At 34.2% G+C, this 20,440-nt stretch overlaps 2 protein-coding genes across 2 annotated transcripts; one reads left to right on the forward strand and one right to left on the reverse strand.

The window, feature by feature from the left end:
- The first annotated feature begins 283 nt into the window (after positions 1–283).
- LOC142617089 (uncharacterized) lies at positions 284–9,716 on the forward strand. Its single transcript, XM_075789783.1, has 6 exons — positions 284–607; positions 3,129–3,201; positions 3,292–3,385; positions 7,656–7,778; positions 8,054–8,111; positions 8,712–9,716. Exons 1-6 carry the CDS (start codon positions 575–577, stop codon positions 9,231–9,233), a joined length of 903 nt encoding a protein of 300 aa, XP_075645898.1. The 5' UTR covers positions 284–574; the 3' UTR covers positions 9,234–9,716.
- Positions 9,717–11,231: 1,515 nt separating this feature from the next.
- On the reverse strand, positions 11,232–15,690 carry LOC142617251 (cysteine proteinase inhibitor 12). Its single transcript, XM_075790029.1, has 4 exons — positions 15,286–15,690; positions 13,003–13,222; positions 12,210–12,355; positions 11,232–11,551 (listed from the first exon to the last, which is right to left on the reverse strand). The coding sequence occupies exons 1-4, from the start codon at positions 15,394–15,396 to the stop codon at positions 11,414–11,416; spliced, it is 615 nt and encodes a 204-aa protein (XP_075646144.1). The 5' UTR covers positions 15,397–15,690; the 3' UTR covers positions 11,232–11,413.
- Positions 15,691–20,440: the final 4,750 nt, after the last annotated feature.

Consider the following 20,440-nt stretch of genomic DNA (forward strand, 5'->3'; position numbering starts at 1 on the left):
GGAAAGAGCCAAGTTTCTTCTCTAAATTATAACGTAGATTCCAAAAGGCAAAAGTTTTTCTTAAAAAAAGAAAAAGAAAAAAAAAAAGCAATTACTTCATATACAATTATTAGTTTATTACCAATTAAAAGAACAAAACAAATAGGTTTTTGAGAAAACGAACTGTCTGTCACGAAACCTCATTATCACAGCCTATTTACTTTTGCATTAATAAATACCTTTTGCAAATCTGTCCTGTTATGATTAGTCCGTCTTGAAATTTTCGTCACAGCTCTATCACTGTACTCCAAATTTTTTTTTTTTAATTTGTTTTTCTGCGTCAAACTCTTGCTGACGTATATTCCGTTGAAACCCAAAGAGAAAAAAAAAGAAAAAAAAGAAAAAAGAAAAAAAAAGTCTTTATATTTTTAGATGGGTAAAAACTTTCGGATCTGAAATGGGTTGTGATTAGATTTTTCATATGATGATGATAATAGCAATGATTTTGAACTGAAAATTTTTGATACTCTGTTTTGTTTTTTTTTTTTTTTAATGTTTTAGTATTTAAATTCAATGTCTTAAAGATCTCATAGCCATGAGGAAAAAGCTCGATACCAGATTTCCTGCTGTAAGTTTTCTCTCTATCTCTATGATTTTTTGTTGTTGTTGTTGTTGTAAGCTATGTTTGGTTGCTGAGAAAATGAAATTATGGTAAATTAGTTCAAAATCTTAGCTTTGGGGTTGAATCAGCTGGTGGGTGTTTCCGCTTTGTGGTTTTTATGGGTTGTTTTGATCTGGTCTTGTAAAGTTTTGATTTTTTTCGTTGCTATGGTTGTGATTTGTGGTAAGAACAAAGAAATGGTTGATGGCTATTTCGTTTTTGGGTTGTTTCGTGGTTTGGGGTTGTGTTTTTTTTTTGTTTAGGTTTGGGTTTGGTTTTTCTGACATAGAATTGAAATTAGCTTGTGGGTGTATTATGTTTTGTGGGGCTTATGGTAATATGAGACCTGGTTATGTTTTGCTTAGGTATTTGGGATTGATTTCTGTATATTGATGTTTAAATCAGTTTATGGGGGTTATGTTTTTCTTGACTATTTCATTGGTGACATTTAATCAGTTATGTTGTTTAAGTTCTGGTATCAGTATTGGTTGTCAAGTCAATTAAATTTTTTTTTTTTTGGTTATTTTTGGTTCTGGGGGAAGAGTTGAAATCTCAGTAATGTTCTTTCATGCCTTTGAGTAGTATTGAAATCATGGATAGGATTTCCATGAATGGGGAGTTTTATTTTTTGGTATGTTGGTTTGAGAGTAGGGCTGTTGGGGGAATGAGTTAAGAAGCTATTTAGTATAGTGTTATTGTTGTTTATGTATCTGGTTTCTATAGAAAGCTTTGTATCCCTTGGGATTACAATACATATTGATCAAATTGGTGAATTATTTTGTTGAGTCTGTGTCTAGCGAAGGATGGCATTTCTGGGTTTTTTTTTTTTTACTAGTTTGAGAACTATATGGGAGAGAATTTCTTCTTGGACCCTGAACGTTTAACCTGATATTCGTAATTCAGTTGCCTATGTTCAAGATCTAGTCCACTCGCATCAATTTTGTTAGTTGAAGTTTGAGTTTATTGTAGGGCACTAATCAATGTTAAAGAAGGAACTTTAGCAATATGGCCAGCTGACGGAATCAGATGATTTCTCTTCTAACTGCCTTCTATGATTTCCTACCTAAACATAACATGGTCTGTTTTTGTGGTTGTTTATACTTTATACTCACTTTACCCCCCTTAACCGCTGGTAAACATTTTCCTGCATAGAAATATGAATTGTTGACCCAAAAAATATATTATATATAAAAATATGGATAGAATAAGATGTCCATATTTAAACCAAACAAATAGACTAAACTAGAATACTAACACAAAACCAACTGCCCAAACCAATCTGTGGTGGGAGCGATGGCCTTGAAAATGCTCTCTAGGAGCTGCTAGCCTGCTACTCTCTTAGCTGAAAAAAGAGCCCCCTCATTTCGCAATATGTGAATCCAACCCAAAGTCTTGTGCATGGAACAAGTCACTAACTTGGATTCTCCTGTATCACTTTGTCAGGCTATAACTTCTAAGAAAGTTCTTATCCCTGCATGATTATACAGTGTGTCAGAAGATCTAGTATATCTCCCCTAGTTGTTCTACTTCTGCTTTGAAGTTTGATCTTTTGCCTCTCAATATCATTCCTTTGGCTGGCCTCATAAAAGTTGCTATTAAGTATTAGTCTACTGAATGTGACTTGCAACTTGGATTTTTTTTCCACATTGTATAAACCCTTTCTGAAGTATGAACCCTCTACTTTTTGTAAGCTATTTCAAAAGGTCTGGTGGTTGTTAAACAGTGTTTTAATAAAGTAGTATCTACTGTTTGGTCCCTCAACACTTGCTTTTTTTGATAGGTGGTCCCTCATACTTGCTCCAAAACAAAGTAAAAACAACCAGTGACATTTAAAATTATTAGCTTTCTTTAGCAGGGAGTGATCTAGTGCACCTGTCATGAATGACAAATTGACGATGGGATCAGCCAACAGCATGTTCTGGACATGTTTCCAGAGTATCTTTTCTTTTACATGAGTAATATACTTCAGAAGCTGAAGTAAAAAGCCTATAGAAATGTGAAGATTCCTAACTATTACTGTTGCCTTAGAGGTGCCTCTGATATATTATGTTAATCCTATAATGTAATACTGCTGACCTAGTGTCTCAGGCAACTTAGTTTCCTGGACCTCCCATGGGGATAGTACAATTGGCTAGGGACCTCGCCTCATGAGGCAAATGTCACTTGTTTGAATCTCCCTTCCCCCTCCCCTTGGGCCCAGAACTTAAAAAATTGAAAAGTTAAAAAAAAAAAAAAATCCTAGTTATTAGAAAAGAGGGGACAGGCCTTAGCTTCCTTGGTTTTCTAGATACAATACTTTAATTTGAGAGATCTGTTATACTCTTCTACTGGTGTCTAGCCTAAAAATGTTGTCTTATGATGCTCAAAGAGAAGTGACAAAAGATTATTCTAGTCGGTATTTATCATTTTTAGGCACCTGTAATGTCTTTTAATCATTGCAGTTTTGTAATCTAATCTCATTATCTAACAGAAAGTATTGATTTGACAGGCTCGGATTAAAAAGATCATGCAAGCTGATGAGGATGTTGGAAAGATAGCATTGGCAGTTCCTGTTTTAGTTTGTGAGTAGATTTGACTTTCTAGGGTATTATGCTTCTTCAGTCCTTTGATATTTAATCCCTTGCTTATCATCTTCTTGAATAATTATGCAGCTAAAGCATTGGAGTTATTTTTGCAAGACCTATGTGACCGTACATACGAGATAACCCTTCAGAGAGGAGCAAAGACTATGAGTTCGTTGCATTTGTAAGTGAAGGATTACATTAATTTGTGTTTTCACAAAAAAATTTTGCCTTTACCATGCATTTTTCTGTGTTTTACTTCTTGACAACTTGGCCTTGTATTAGGGCTGCAGGAACGTTAATTTTTATCAGGCCTAGATACTCCATTTCATTCATTATTTGATTCCCTAATACGGCAAGTTCTGGTCCTATCACTTTGTTTCTGAAGCTTAGTTTGGATACAGCTTATAGCGTCTACGTCTTGAATTTTCTGCTTTTTCCCTTTTTTTTTTTCTTTTTTTCCCTCTGCCCGTTTCTGCTTTTAGGGGACAAGTCACTGTGCGCAAATAGTTTGCGCACTGTTTGTGCACTGTTCACATACTGTGCGTGCACTATTCATATACTATTTACACATTTAAAAATTATTTTTCTACAGTGTTTTCAACTTTCAGTTTTCAGTTTTCAGCTGTATCCAAACGGACCCTAAGTTTATTAGCTTTGTTTTGTGATAGCTACTGTAGATAATGAGAGGATTTTATGTACTTTGCTCTCTGCAATGTAGTTGTTATTCTAATTGCTAATAAATGCTGCTTGTGATCAACCATTTAATTTATTTTCTTTGGATTAAGTGCATGAGAAAATCAGTGTAGATAAGACTGTACAATGGTGTCTAACAGCATAGGCAGAACCTTTTAGTAGATGTGGGTATGAGTTGGTTCAACGCCAGGGATTTTGGCGAACACCAGGGGAGGGAAGATTTAAGGAAAGGAAGAGGGCTAGTTCTTGTTGTATTACCCATAGTTTCAATGGGCCTCTAGTGGAAAAAAGGGTTGACTAAGTGCACATATGTATATAAAGACTTCAATGCATTTTGCATGTGTTTCATTTTTGTCCAACTTGTGACATATCTCAATATAAGTGGCATTACTGAAAGTCACCATTTCAGTCAAATTTTCACCATGTGTTTAATTTCTTGTAAATTCTTCAAAATAAAGGGCTAAAATTTAACTACTTGTAATAAAGCCTTACTAGGGAAATGGTTATGGTGGTTTGGGGTTGAGGAGACAAGGCTTTGGAGAAGGGTTATAGCTTTGAAGTTTGTGGAAGAGTGGGGGGGATGGACATCCAAGCGAGGTAGAGGTGTACATGGGTGTGGTTTGTGGAGGAGTATCCGGATGGTTTGGGAGGTTTTTAGCAAAAGTATTCAGTTTGAGGTAGAGGTGGGGGATAGAGTGAAATTTTGGACAGATCGGTGGTGTGGGGATTCACCACTCCAACTGACTTTTCTGGCTGTATTTGGGATTACTTCCAATAAAGCAGCCTCTATGGCCTCTTGTCTGGAACGGTTGGGGATAGAGGAACGGAGAAGTTGGGATGTTCATTTCATTCGAAGACTGAATGATTGAGAGATGGGTGTTGTGGATGATTTTCTTTGTACTTTGGGTTCTAATTTACCTCCAATTGAGAATGGAGACCGTATAAGATGGAAGTTAACAAAGAATGAGGATTTTGATATCTACTCATTTTATAATAAACTACGAGGTCCCTTGCCTATTATCTTTCCTTGGAAAGGTATTTGAAAGGTTAAGGCTCCTCGACGTATTTCTTTCTTTGTTTGGACTGCCATATGAGACAAGATTCTTACAGGTGACAATTTGTGGGGTAGAGGGTTTGATTTTGTTGACTGATGCATTATGTGTCGTTGTAATGGGGAGACGGTGGATTGTTTGCTACTTCATTGTGGAAAGGCTTATCGGTTGTGGAGTTTAGTTTTTAGATCTTTTGGGATTTCATGGGTTTTGCCAAGATCAGTTGCAGATACTCTTTTTGGTTGGTGGAATTGGTTGGGAAAGCATTCATTTTGCATTTGGAATTTGGTTCCGTTGTGCTTAATGTGGTGTATTTGGAGGGAGCGAAATTGGTGGATGTTTGAGGATATGGAAAGCACTGATGACCAGCTACTTGCTTCTTTCAGAGGATTATAATCTTTGACATGCCTTATGCCATTATGCACGAGGTAGTTTTTTGAGTATACATCTTTATTACTTATTAAAAAAAAAAATCACAGTAATTGTGAGTTATCCCTATAAAGAATGAAGGCCTGTGTGACACCCAGCATTTAACACTCGAAAATCCGGAAATGCTAACCACAGTTTCAATGATAACGGGAATATTTACTGAAATGATTGTGAAAATACCATTATCATATTCACACATAATTCAATAAGCTGTTTTCTCTTGATGTGGCATTGTGATTCACCAATAGCTGTTATAAGTTCATAGGCATCTCAGTCATACTAGTTACTGCTATGGGAATAGTGTATAGAGTAATTGTCAAGTCAACATTCTCTTTTCAAAAATTCACAAAATCATTTTCAATGTTTTGAATAAAGTATCCTATTACTTATCCAAAAAAAAAAAAGTATCCTATATATAATGGCCAGAATTATCCAATTTCACTCTTAATTAATTGATTACTATGGGTTTCCTTTTTGAAATGCACATTTGTTTAGGTACTCTGGTTGTTGAGATTGAGGATACTGCATTTTAACCATATTTTCCGTTGTAATATTACTTTTGCAAAAACTTAAAAATGACATGGTTAAGTTATGAAGCATTTGATATTCTCAGGCTCCATCTCTTAGGACCTGCTAAATGACAAATCCAATCCTCCATTCTTTCTGTGTTAAGCTCTTATGGAGGGTTAGGACCTACATCTAACAATAGTATATGAGAATCAACTATGTTAGAATTTTAATGACATATCAATATTTAGGGCTTTTCACAAATATCACCCATGGGTTTTGATGTGAATGTCCATTTGGTCCTTGGACTATTTGAACAATTAATCTTCAAACCAACCCCTGCACTTTAGTTTTGTAACAAATCAGACATTCTGTTAGTAGTTTCTGTTGAAATTAACAGATTTAACCAAATAACATGTACATAATAATAATGACATTTCAAAATTATTGATGATGTGGAAGTACACATGTTCATATTTTTTGTGTGTGGAAATACTAGTAAAATTTTTAATTTATTACAAAACTAAAGTTCAGGGGGTTAGTTCAAATTGAAAGTCCAAGGATCAAATTGACATTCACATTGAAATTCAAGGATGATATTGTAAAAGCGCTCAAAATTTATATGTGCTGCATTCATTAAGGGGATTCGTGGCAGGATGAAAGAGGGTGGGAGGGGAGGGGAGGGGGGGGGAGGGGAGGGGGGGTTGCTGGGGGAATCCTTTCAAGCCCTCCATTTTCAATCCACAGAAAGGTGCATGCTTTGGAGGAGGGGGAGAGGCTTGGTGTCAGCCATTACTTTATGATTTTGTTCTCTGGCTGTTTAATGATTTTGCCCTTGTTTCATACTTTTTTTTTAATTGGTAAGTTACACCCAATGGGTTTTGAACCCAAAATCTCACCTTCCTCGCATACTTGTGGGAGGAGGAAGTGCCATTTGATCTAGAGCTCATTGGTCTTTCTTCATGTTCACTTTTTAATTAATAATTGGAGGTCAATGGATGGTAAGGAATTGCGCGTGTCTCTGCACACACACAACCACACTCATTCTGACATGACATTTTAGGAGGTGCTTTTTCATGTAATACTTTTTTGGGCTTATGTTATTGGTAAAATGCATATGCACTGGTTTGTCTTTCCCTTCTCTCTGCCTCCTAGAATTGAGCAAAAAAACAGCGGCACCCTTTGCATTCCTCCCTGATTAAACCAACCAAGAGTGAGTGATAAGCTCCTTTTCATACCTCGTCTTCCTTTCTCCCTACCTTCCAAAGCAAACACAGTGTTAAGTGGTTGGTAATACACACAAGTTAGTTTAGATAGTCCTTGCCATATGAAGAATTTTTCTAAAACTAAAGATTATCTGGTTGCGTTCTTATTAGCACACTCCATCTGAACGGTGAGACCAAAAATACAGTAGTGTCTCAATTTGAAATGCTTACATCTAATAGATCTTAATTGTGATTATCTATGAAAAAATAGTACTGCCTGGCCAGACTTCTCATTATGATATCTTATATCATTTGCTTACCCTCCTTCCCCCCTCCCGCAACAATCCATGCCCCATCAGAACCCCACCCAAAAGAGAGAAGAAATCTGAGGTTATGGATGTGTGTGCGCTTTTGGGATTCTTTTCATAAATTATTGTTAATGCTGGAACTCCATTAGCTGTTGTTTCCTTTGGTAATATTATCATGCTGCTCCCTCTTCTACATAATTTTTTGTTTAGATGATATTGTCAAATTGATCTTACAAATTTCTGTACTGAATTTGCAGAAAACATTGTGTGCAGAGCTATACTGTGTTTGATTTTCTGAAGGAGGTAGTCAGCCGAGTTCCAGACTATAGTCATGGTCATTCTGATGCTGGTGGCGAGGATCGTGCCATTTCAAAGAGAAGGTTAGAAGAGAAATTCCCATTCTTTCTTCCCTGCTCATCAACCTTGATATATATATATATATATATATATATATATATATATATATATATATATATATATATATATATATTATTGGTTATTGCACATGCACCTTCTAGGTCTTGGACCTGTGACCTCACCCTCCACATTACTCTTTAAAGGGGAAGAAGGTGCTATTTGAGTTAGCGCTTGTTGGCTTCATTAAACTTGATATGCTAAGCAATTAGATATACTCATTAGCTTTTTATTCTACCAGAAAAGCTGCAGGCGATGAATGCAATGACAGTGATGAGGAGTTGAAGAAGAGCAAGATGGTAATAGCTCCTTTCTTAATTAGCCCCCTGACATACTGTTAATAAAGTCATTTGTTTTCTTTTGTTATATCAAAGCATCATGTTTTTCTCATTTACTACTTATTTGAACTCTTTTCATATTCAAGAACTGGGCTGTTTTGTCTCTTATCCTTTTTTTTATTGGTATGTTTCACAAGCATATGGCGGGTCTTTAATCCATGACCTTACCTCCACCTTGTTCTTACAATGGAAGGAGGTGCCATTTGAGTTAGAGCTCATGGGCTCTTATCCTTTAATTTTTTCTTGTATGTTCAAAACCAGACTTGTTTGTTTAAATCAAGGAAAATGCATGTTTAGATCATTCCACTTTCATCTTTTCAATCTCTCTTCAGCAATTTTTAGTGTGAGTTGAGTTGAAATTCATGTGTTAGATTTCAGTGGCTGCTATAATGTGTTTTCTGGTCCTTTCTGCCATACAAAATCTGATATAAAATATACTTTTAGGTTTTTATTGAAGTTGGCATATAAAAGCATCTTTAAATAGTCGTGGAGTATTTGATTACGTATGGTGTATATAGGATGTAATAATGATTTTGTTTTCCGTTTTTTAATATCCTGCAGCATGAGATGAGTCATGCGCATGCCAGCAGCAGTGGCAGAGGAAGAGGGCGGGGTCGAGGGAGAGGTCGTGGACGAGGCCGTGGAACAATAGAAAGAGAGGCGCACCATATTGATACTGGATCTGACCCCTGCACATCGCTTCAGCAGGGCAACAAACATAATCAGAACCCTGACACATTGATGGATAATGGTTCTGAGGCAAAGGAATTGTCAAAGGAGAATATTGCCACTACAGATGGTGCCAACACAGCAGCTCGAAGTTTTGATCTGAATGCCAATGTTGATGATAATGAGGACACAAAGGCCGCAGCAGCAGCGGCGGCGACAGCGGCAGCTGCAGCAGCAGCAGCAGCAGCAGCAGCCCCAGCCTCCTCAGCTGGGCCTACTACCGAGACTAGACATGAAGAATACCCCGGATGGTCTCTTTCTGATGTGGACAAGATGGCCATCGACCCTCTTCAGCTTGCACATCTCAGCAAAAGGTTAGACGAGGAAGATGAAGATTACGATGAAGAGGGGTAACAATGCATGAAATGGACACTTATTGTAATGGTTAGTAATTGAAATCAGATTAAAGCTAGCTCAGTGGCAAAGGGAATAAAAGAACATATTGGAGATGAAAACATAGCCCATGAAGGTTTCCACAAGATCAGGAAAGTCTGTTATTTCTTTCTTAGTTTGTCTTCATCACCACGTGTTTCTGTCATGCCATTTGCTAACTATCATTTCCAAAGGTAGCTCTCCCTGACAATTGAAGATATATTAGTTTGTTCACATTCTCTATTAATCAATGTATGGCAGCCTTGGTAGAGGTAGATTAGAAGCTTTTCTTTATTATATTTTGTTTGATTATGGTTTATAGTTATTAGATCAAGTCAATTCACTTGGTGGTTTTACTTCCTCAGGTGAAAATATGTTTTAGAGTATGTTCTATTAGATTGTCCTGACTGCTTGCTGTAATACATTTCATTAGCCTTATGCATAACGATGGAATGTTACTACTTACTAGTTGAGACTGTTTTCTGAACTCTCTCTGGTACCGGTAAATAATCTAAATTGGAAAAAAAAAAAAAAAAAAAAGGGGGGGGGGGGGGGTATTTGTTTACATTGCATTCTCAAATGATGATTTTTTTAATAAAAAAATAAAATAAATATAATTCAATTTAATCCATTAAATTTTACTTTTAACTTTAATTTTTAAGATAAAATTTAGTTACAAAATTAGTTATAGTCTTAGATTATAATTTATAACCTTACTTAGGGTCCATTTGGATACAGCTGAAAACTGAAAATTAAAAATACTGTAGCAAAATAATTTTTAAATGTGTGAATAGTACCATAGGACCAATTTTTAATGAAAAAGTAACTAAAAAGTGATATTTGTAGGTCCTGTGAGCAGTGCATGGGTGCACTGTTTAAGCAGAAAAGTCAAATATTACGTCTATAGTGCACGATCAACAGTCGTAACAGTGAGATTTGTCATGCCAAAAAAGAAAAGAAAAGAAGGAAACGTGAAACCCAAAACAAACGCAAACGCGCAATAAGATTTCAAACGGGTATTCAATATCTTTTTATTAGAAGTGAGCTTTAACAAATTTACTATTAGATTATATATCTTCCTCTTATATTTTTCATACTTATAAAATTTTTAAAAATTAAAAATCAATAACTATGTCATCAATAAATTATTTAAATTGGAAATCTTTTTAGTTTAAAGTTATGCATATAATATAAATTTAAAAATCATATAGTATATAATATTTAATTGACACAAAATTTGAATGTTTATTAAAAGTATAAAAAATATATAATTCAACGGTTAGAGTTTTAAAATATATAATAATATTTATTTTATTAAGTAAGATTGTGGTCAATTTTGCAACTAAATTTGGTCTTAATTTTTATCAGTTTATTCCACTGCCAAATCTAAAATGATGCTTGAATTCTTTTTTATTAGTAAAAAATTTAATGTGCTATTTAATAGATCTTATTATTATACTCCATTTGCTCTGTAAAAAAAAAAAAAGGAGAGACGAACTAAATTGACCGTTGAAGTAAAAAAATCAAAGGATTAAATTGGATTTTAACCAAAAACAAAAGTTCAATATAAAATGTTGATCCTGGCAAACTCTTGAAAAATAAGTCGATGCATAAAATGAGAGTGAGCCACATTGGGTCCAACAAGCCCTACAATGTACAAACCATCCCCTCACCTCATAATACCCTTCAAGATATCCCCAGCTACAAAATTTGGAAAACAAAATGTGAACAATAAACAGAGGGCCTCTCTTTTCTCCTCACTCACTTCCCTAACAAGCTAACCCAGGAACCAAATCTCCCTCATCAACACTGAAAACCATTCAGCCATCCAAACACAGCTTCAACACCACAACAGGCCAAGGCCAAAACCCAAAATCATATCCAACGTGGTCCATTATAAATACACATCACAAACCTTGATAGTGAGAACAACAAAGTACATATTATAAGAGCCTTAACATCACCATGCATACATATATATTTTTAGAACCAAACATTCTTTTAATTTATTTATATTAAAAAAAAAAGCCATACATTTTTATAAGTTCTTTGGGCTGATAAGCAACACTTTAAAATCAACACATAAACAGAAATTTACGAGCCCAAAGTGTTATATAAAACACACCCAGACCATACAGATTTGGTGAGGTTAGCATATGGAATTAGGACTCGTGAGGCTGCATCTGATTCAAGTGGAAGCTCCCTTCATTATTCTTATGTACCTCCACTTTAAACTTCTCTTCTTTGCTTCCCCTCTTCACCTTTAGAAGCATGTCAAACTTGGAAGATTCATCTATCACCTGTTTTTCAGACAATGCAATTTGTTAATAAATATCAAGCTGGAACATCTTTAAACACCATCTGAAGAATTTTATATGTGACATTATCATTTTGCTTTGAACAGCCAGTATCATTTTCTACTTCTGTTCTTCTTTCCTATTCCTTTTTTCCCTCACAGATAGGATTAAAATGCTATGCATTTATCATGTACTAGGCAAAGGTAATTACATGCAACTTTAAGTAGTTATAATTATCTACAACCATATATGAAGGCCAGTTACCCGTAATTACTCAAAGCAACAAATGTACCAACTATTATGGTAATAATCACTTTCACTAAAGATGCTAAAAGAAATGAAATGTCAGCTTTCTGTTTCATGCACTATAATACATTAATACCGAAAATAATGAATAAGATATCAACTGGAATTAAGAAATGCACCAGTTTGCCCTCGTTCTTTACCAAATTAAAAAGGCTATACATATTAAGTTTTTATAAACAAACAATTATGAAAATGCAAATCACTTGAATATATAGATATATCCTGAAAATGATACATTGTAATTAGATTTCAAATGCAAAATAAAATACAATTGGAGTAAATTCAGTGCACTGTTGAATCCAGAGACCAGTTCACAGTTATTAGATAAAAAAAAAAAAAAGAGCATTTAACTGACCTCTGCCTTTGCATGAATGACCTCTTGCAGTTCATAAGGGAACAATGAGTTAGACCTCTGCTGGATGGTCTTGACAGCATGATTTGCTGCATCTTGAACTGAGGGGTCATGTGTTGGCACTGCTTGCCATCCTGCGCCATGGCCATCTGATTACAAAAATACAGGCAATTATCACTACAATGTTATTTTTTCATTGACTAATATAAACTTCACTACCAATAAAATCTAAATCAGAATAGGCAGGTCAAAAGGATACAACATCAAAGAATCCTAATGATGGCTAGTTAAGATTTTGGCTACTTAAATTTCATTTTATCATGGCACCCAATGTAAAGCCTCTGTAAGAAAACATTAACCAAGAACTCTTGTCTTAGCACCTCAAGAAACATCATTTTTGGGTTTCAGATCATTCTTGGCTTCTTACAAGTTGCAACACCTTCAGCCTTAGCAGTATCAGCTGACTCTCATTACACTTATCCAGAAACGTGCCAGGAAAGATATCAAATTAGAAACACAGCAATAAGTCTAGACATACATATTTACCACACACTTGACAAAGTGACCCTCCACCCGCATCTGATTAGTGAGAGAAGAAAGCGGATTAGGAGGGAAAAATTAGGGATAGGTTTCACACAATGTCATCCATATATATTATATATAAAATCAATACATAAAACTGCCAGACTGGAAAAAAAATTGTAACAAAATTTAGTACTTAAGGAACCACACAGCCATGTGCCGTTTAAATTGCAAACCAAAATAATGGGAGCTTGACTAAAAGAATGTTAGCCACCTCTTTTAACCCCAAGATCTGAAGGGGTAAATGACGGTGAATCACCAGCATGCTTGAACTCCTGCAATTCTTTAAAGTTCAACCAGGGCTTCACCCAAACCTTGGCTTCATATAGCTTCTTCTTACCCGCATCAATAGCTTCAATAGTAAAATGATGCATTGTCCCAGCAACTACCTGTTCTTGAGCCTTTATGACCCTTGCAAACTCAAGCAGGGCATTCTGCAATAGTTCTCAACTTGGTCAATAAAATATAAAATGATGTTCATTTCATTGAGATGAAGATTAAAAGTACAGACAAATTATAGTTAAACAGATCAAACAGAAGTCCATGAAAACACAGAAATTAAGGACTAAAGTGGCATAAGAGGATAATTAAGGGCCTTGATGGCAGCTATGGAAAACACCATCACTAAAAAGCATTTATTTGGATATCATTCTTGCAAAGTCCCCGTAAATCTTAATCAGCAGTCTGCAAATGATAGTAGAAATGCAGAAAATGAGATTTTTAATTGTTTCAAAAGTTGAAAAAGGCCAGCCAATCTTGGTTTTTGCTCTCCTGCCCCACCCCCCTCTTTCTTTGAAAACAAAATAAGCTAATTAGATTTGCTACCGTAATATTTTGATCATCCCCCTCTAATAATTTTTTTTTTTTTAAAAAAAAAAAACCCTTCTTTGCTTTAAGCTTACCCCCAAGAAAATTGAGAAGCATGTATAAAGATCTTGCCTTCGTGATTAATCGGAGTTACCATAATGCCGAGAGCCGGTATTTACCAGTTATTTCGTAGAGGAAAACCTGGCTTAAGTTTTAACTTTATACTACCTTACCACAACAAATCTTAACTTCTAATGAGACTATTAAGCGGCATCATTAGGTGAATCACATTAGAAAGCTTATTTCACCTAGAACAACATTAATGCCAAATCGACAACAGGATGAAACTAATACCTTTTAATTTTTCAAGAGCAAAATTCATCTTCCTAATTCGAAGGATGAAATCAAAGACCAAATTTCAGAGACCAATACAGACATATGCAACAACCACCACCAAGCCTTAGTCCTAAAACTTTTGGGGTCAGCTATGAACTCTCAATAGAGGCGTCACAGTCAGCCACGTGTATTCATTCTGCCTTTCTATTCTATTCCATAGTAATGGGAATTTTTTTTTTTGATAGTTACCATAATGGGGAGGGCGGTTTGAATCCCAGTTCTCCTGTACTCCTAACGAAGGAGAACATGATATGCCAATGAGTTACAACTTACATGGCTCCAAATCATTCCTCGTATTTTACACTTATCAACAAATACACACATGTATGTATATATAAGCTACATGTAATGTAAGTTTACCATTATTTCACTCTCTTGGTCACTTGTTCCGAGTATCACAACAACGACCTGTGTTTTAATTAACTCTACAGTCAACTAAATGGAGAATATACACCCCACAGCAGTCAACTAAATGGAGAAATATACACCCCACTGGCCACTACGGCCCCAAAAAAAAAAGTCAAACCGCTTAATAACTTTTTTATAAGCTTACTAACTTTTTATAAGATTAATATTTTAAAAATTCAACCGTTGAATTGATACGTCCTCTTTGTGCAACTCCAAAAGGTTGGCCTAATGATTCCTATCGCTTCTAAGATCCACGAGGTCTTGGTTTCAAAACTTATAGCTACCACCGCGCACCGCAGTCACTCCACAAGTATAAATGCTTGTCAAGTCTCCTCACTCACACGCATATATTCTTAGATTAAGCTAGAGGAAAATTCTATCGTTAAAAAAAAAAAAAAAAAAAAAAAAACCTATAGCTAGAACCACTTACGGCCACCGCCAAATGATTCATCCCTGTAATTACCTAATGTGTAATAGTCAGGTACTCGAATAGTTTCTGAACACTCTTGCTAGAAAATAAAAAGTTCTTCTTTAATTATTATTTTTTTAATATATAGTTTATAGTAAAATTTGTATATAAATATGAGAGATAGCTATTGATCTCCAGTAATTATTCTTAAATAGAAATGTAAATTTTAACATTGGGTAGTCAAAACACACATCCAGGTGTTAAAAAAAAAAAAAGGCGTAACTTGAAAAACCCATTAACTCCCAGAAATGTTTTACTGCTAAGAATACAGTTTTATCAGCAGAATATGCATCATCGTATTGGGAAGTTGTAAAAACAAAAAAAACAAAAACAAAAACAAAAAAAAAAAAACAATTGAGCAAAACAACCTTAAAACAAAAACCTTAATTTAAAAAAAAAAAAAAAAAAAACACAGACCTCTTTCTTGTTGTGTTGTTCGACAGCGAAACGAGCGAGGCCTTCGATCTCGACGCTGTTCTGAGCAGAACCTCCTTGTTGAGAATCGTGCACGCCTCCCAGAGTTGCCATTCGATTCGACTCTAGATAATAATAAAGAGACCCTTTGAAGAGAAACCGGAGAAAGACAAAAACTGTTTTGTAAGAAATGTAAAAAAAGCGAGTTGAGTCGAATGGAATTGGACTGAAACTGAACTCTTATTTCAAGGTTTCGCTTTTTTGGACTAACCGAACAGAACCGAACGGAACGTATTGGATTGGATTGGATTCTCCGTTATCTTTTTTCTTCTTCACTTTGATAGAACTAATAGAGTATGTCGTGGCGCGTCGGTTTTGATACGTGTCGTACGCGTGTCAATCTGTATTGACTTGTTTGCTTGCTTAATGTCTAAGCTTTGAAGAATGTTTTTGGGGTGGGGGGTCTGTCTAAATTTTACTTTTACCTTTTTCTTTTTCAATGTTGTTGATATTAATTTCACTGTGTATTTGAGTGGGTTTATGAGTAAATAATGAATCCAAAAGCGTTTTGTGATTTTGGGTATGTTTGAAAATAGGAAAAAAAAAAAAAAGAGTAAAATTAATACTTACACCATAAGCCTCTTTCTTTCTCTCTCTATCTTCCCTCTCAAAACTTACAAATTAAGCAAGCCATAATATGGGGTCCTTTTCTTTGACTTGGTCATGTGTTATAAGAATTAGCTCGCTTTATGGATCCAGGTTTAAAGAAAGGAGTCAAAGTTAGAACTCTTAGCTAAATAGGCTTTGTTAAGTTGCTTCTAATGAATTTTAGGCCTAGTCTACACACATGATGCAATTTTCAAGGATAAAAACCCATATTAGTGAATACTAATAATAATAATTATTATTATAATAAGGAGAAAGTTTCATGTTGAATGATGAAAATCTACCTCATTCAATAGTAAGAATTTGCATTATTCTGCGGAAATTCATTTATTCTAAATATGATTAGAATTTAATCGTAGGAAAATCTCGTAGGTAGTTGTAGACCTTACAATGATATCAGTAAAGGTGCATGCTACTAATGTTTTGTTATAAGACACTTTGAGTTGTTGTATAATTGATGAGAAAGAGAGAGTAATGGTAAAATGGTGGATCTATAATCTATTGGGTAAGTTGAATCTTCGTGATTTTTGGTGTAGGCTTCTCCCCATTTTATGGCTTGATTTGCATAAGGTAGAGAGTATGCACCGTCTTCAAAGACCAATGCCTCCTCTTACACTATTTTGGAAATAATGTTTAGACAAATGATTTCATTTTATTCATAGAGAAAAGATTATTCACTCCTATGGGAGGAGTCCTCCCTCTTCTCACAATAAGTGTGGACTCCTGTGTGAGACCCATGGTGAAGTCCACACCTCCTATGATAGGAGAGATGACTAATAATTTCTTGAGAAAAAGAGGGTTAAACTTGCTATTAGAATTTGCCTTTTTTATGAATCGGTAAATCAAGGCGACTTGTTTTGACAAGATACTGGGTTATTGTGCATTAAATGCTTGTTACTTTGGCTAAAAGAAAGAGGGAGAGTAAATTCAGTTGAACCAAGGCTGATGCAATCTGCCATCCTTGGCTTGGATGGCCCCAACCTTACCCATGGCTAGAAATGGAGATGACATATATGTAAAAACTCATATTCCTCATCCATCAAGACCATTCCTCCTTTGGTTTGGTTTTGAACTTTTCTTGAGCTTGGGCCAAGTTCAACACAACAATCGGTTTTATGGGTTCTTTATTCAATAATGTGATTGCCTATTTATTGGGCCCATGTCGTCTTGAGCTCCATTGGGTTTGTGTGTATGTCCACTTGCTAGCCTAAGTACACTTCAGTCACATTCATATTGGGTCTGGACAAGCCCAATTGCTGAACCTTTTAGAGAACTTAATACTAATATATAAAAAGGAACAAAAAAACATTTGTCGCTCTATATTTCACAAAATAATAATAATAATAATAGTAATAATTCTGAACAAGAATAGTTAATTCTTAGTCAGTTTCTTTAAGACTTTCACTACTCTCCTAATGTGTGTGCGTGCGCTAATATACTTAGTATTCTTAAAAGAAAAAACAGTGAATTAATCTCACATCGGAAAATAAGTGTGAATTAAAGAGGTTTAAAGTGTATCCAATAGTTAGGCTCTTTTGAATATTCATCACTGTCAATTTCTTTAAGATCCTCTCTCCTCTCCCCATGTGTGTGTTTGTTAAAATACTTAATATTTTCAAAAGAATAGTTAATTCTTGGTGAACTTTACCAATGTACCACTGATAAGTTAAACTCTTATTAAATTATTAATTGAACTTCATTATTTATTTTATCATATATTATATATAATTTTTGGTTGAAGAAAAATTTGATTTTATTTGAATACAATATGCTTTTTGCCATGTAACTTGAAAGTAATTTATGTTTTTTATTCTTAATAATTATATTTTGAAATATTTTTCTTAATTTAAATATGATATTAATTTGAGTGTATATTACGACATAATCCTAGTATAATAGAGTCAAACTCAAAAGCAAACATGAAATTACAATTTAGTTGAATTCAAAATTCCAAACCTCAAGTGCCAAGTAAAGAATATATAGCATCAGACATCTTCCCCTTGCACAAAAGAAAATATGCCGATTGAGGAGAAAATAAAAGCAAGGAATTTCAGCTTTAATATAGAAAAGCAATAAAAGGCTAAAAGCAAGACATCATGTATGGGAATTTCAAACATAACGACTTAAATTTATTTTCCTTGTTGGGATAGATTCGTTTAAAAATTAGAGTATTAGAAGTTTTTATTATTAAATTGGAGTATTGTTGTAATCATAATTTTTTTTTTGGAGCAAATAGTATTATAGTAGTCATAATTAAATGAATGAGAAAACAAAATGTTCAGTATGAACATTTCAGAAAAATGAAATGAAATGTTTGTAAGACATATGGACATGGACAAAAGATTATAAGTAAAGATAAAAGAGGAGAGAAAAGAAGTACATAAATCAAAGTCGACAGGTAACAAACATAAATGTCCTGCCTATTTGCTTCTCTTTTTTCTTTATTTATTTTATTTCTTTTGTCACTGAGAATGTTATTTTTTGGGCATGATAGCATAATTTGAATTTGATGAAACAATGAAAAACATGATTCCTCGTCAAAAAGCAATACCCTTTAGTCCTATATATAGTTGAATTAATAGATGAGCTCCACCACATAAACTTAGCTATGACAAAAATGAAGTTGAGGCTAACTTGAAGGTTTCTAAGGGTGTTTTGAAACCAGATTGGATTCCTATTTCCGTAAGTATTGATGCATATTTTTGCTACTTTGTTTACATGTGTTTGGTTTTCTATTTATTAAGTATTATTAATCAGTGTTTAACACTCACTTTTGCACACCAAATCGGCTAACACTTGAGCTGTTATAACCTATAACTGGTAACAGCTAGATGAAATGAGGACTTAGTGCACGTAGTTTGAGTTGTAGCACCATATTAGATATATTCTAATCTATTAAGTTATCTATTATTCTCCAATGATTTTCTATCTAAAATCAAGATTTGAAATTTGGATATATAACACCTAGCTTAAACAAATTGGAACACAAAATTGTTGATAAACTCTATAATGGAGAACTTTTATATATATATTTATATATATATATATATATATATATATATATATATATATATAATTTGAAAAAATTGTACGCTTGTTGAAGGCATCAAAATTTGTTAACGAATTTTTAAAATATCAAGGAAAAAGTATATTTCATTTTTTTTAATTTTTTTATATATAAGATAGAATTTCTACTCTAACTTAATCTAAATGAATATGTGTGTGAAGCTCTCTCCTAGAGACTTGAACCATGATCCTTACCTCCCACACTCTACAAGCATTTATATTTATAGAGTGACCACCGCACCAAGAGTGCGCAGTAGTAGGTATAGTTCCTTAAAGTTTATGGGTTTCTAAAAATCATTTATCATGAAAAAATCACTAGAAATGCTAAAAATCTTATCAATAAATGAAAAATGTAAAGTTTTTTTTTTATTTTTAATACAAGATAGAAATTCTACTCTAACCTAATCTAAGTGTATATGTGTGTGAAGTTTTCTCCTGGAAGCTTGAACCCTGGTCCTTACCCCCACACCCCACAAGCATTTATACTTGTGGAATGACCAACACACCAAAAATGTGCGGTGGTAAAAAAATGTATAGTTAATAAGAATATCGAAGAGGAAAAGGTATTAGTTGTAACATCTTAATCAAAGTTTTTTTTCAAAACTCATTTCCCTACAATCTTCAAATACTATTTTTTCCCTCTTTTTCCTATCAGTGAAAGTAAACGTACACAGAAAAAAGAAAACATGACCTATCAAATAGAGAAGCATATGACTCTAGCTTGGTTGGCAAAACTTATTTTCTCTCTTATACTTTTTCTCCTATTCTAAATTTTCATTTGAGGATGTTAACTTAGTGTGTGTGTGTATATATATATTTATGAAATTGCTGGGAAAAATTCTTGGCTATTTGAATACTGATATTTGATTAGTCTCTCTCTCTCTCTCTCTCCAAATTGGCTAGCACCAAAGATAATAATTGGAGACATTACCGTGGTTGGAGGCAAAGGACTTTTTTTAGCAGATTACGATACTGTCTTAATTAATTATTTTTTTTATATAGAGTTTCAACCTATGGCGTTTGCTTTTTATGATTGTGCTCTTTATCATCAGACTAAAACACCAATCGGTTTTTGGTATAAGCAGGAATTGAACCCTAGATATCTTATTCAACCATCAGAGACTTTACCAGTTGAGTTAATTAAATATATGTTGATCATCTATAGAGGTATTTTTTGAACTCCATAATTTTTCCTTTTTCCTTAATGATCTATATTTGGATTCAAGGTACCACCTAACTCTATTTTATTTTTATTTTTAAAAAAAAAAAAAACGTATTGGATATTATACTATTTGCGCATGAGATAGAGATGGAGCTTCAACATTATAGACATGAGCATCCATTGGATTTCAATGAAGCCGAGGGAATAGGATTACTTTGTTCAATGGTAGGAGGAAGGGGGATTTGTACTCAGGATGTCTCTGTT

The sequence above is a fragment of the Castanea sativa genome, chromosome 11 (genome assembly GCF_040712315.1).
Source record: "Castanea sativa cultivar Marrone di Chiusa Pesio chromosome 11, ASM4071231v1".
NCBI lineage: Eukaryota > Viridiplantae > Streptophyta > Magnoliopsida > Fagales > Fagaceae > Castanea > Castanea sativa.

What these genes read in the sequence shown, in the direction of transcription:
- LOC142617089 (XM_075789783.1), top strand. Translation starts at nt 575, where the DNA reads ATGAGGAAAAAGCTCGATACCAGATTTCCTGCT. An exon ending in TCGATACCAGATTTCCTGCT is followed by an intron (nt 608 to 3,128) that starts GTAAGTTTTCTC and finishes TTGATTTGACAG; the next exon opens with GCTCGGATTAAAAAGATCAT. An exon ending in GGCAGTTCCTGTTTTAGTTT is followed by an intron (nt 3,202 to 3,291) that starts GTGAGTAGATTT and finishes ATAATTATGCAG; the next exon opens with CTAAAGCATTGGAGTTATTT.
- LOC142617251 (XM_075790029.1), bottom strand. Translation starts at nt 15,396, where the DNA reads ATGGCAACTCTGGGAGGCGTGCACGATTCTCAACAAGGAGGTTCTGCT. An exon ending in AACAACACAACAAGAAAGAG is followed by an intron (nt 13,223 to 15,285) that starts GTCTGTGTTTTT and finishes GAACTATTGCAG; the next exon opens with AATGCCCTGCTTGAGTTTGC. An exon ending in TCATTCATGCAAAGGCAGAG is followed by an intron (nt 11,552 to 12,209) that starts GTCAGTTAAATG and finishes TCTGAAAAACAG; the next exon opens with GTGATAGATGAATCTTCCAA.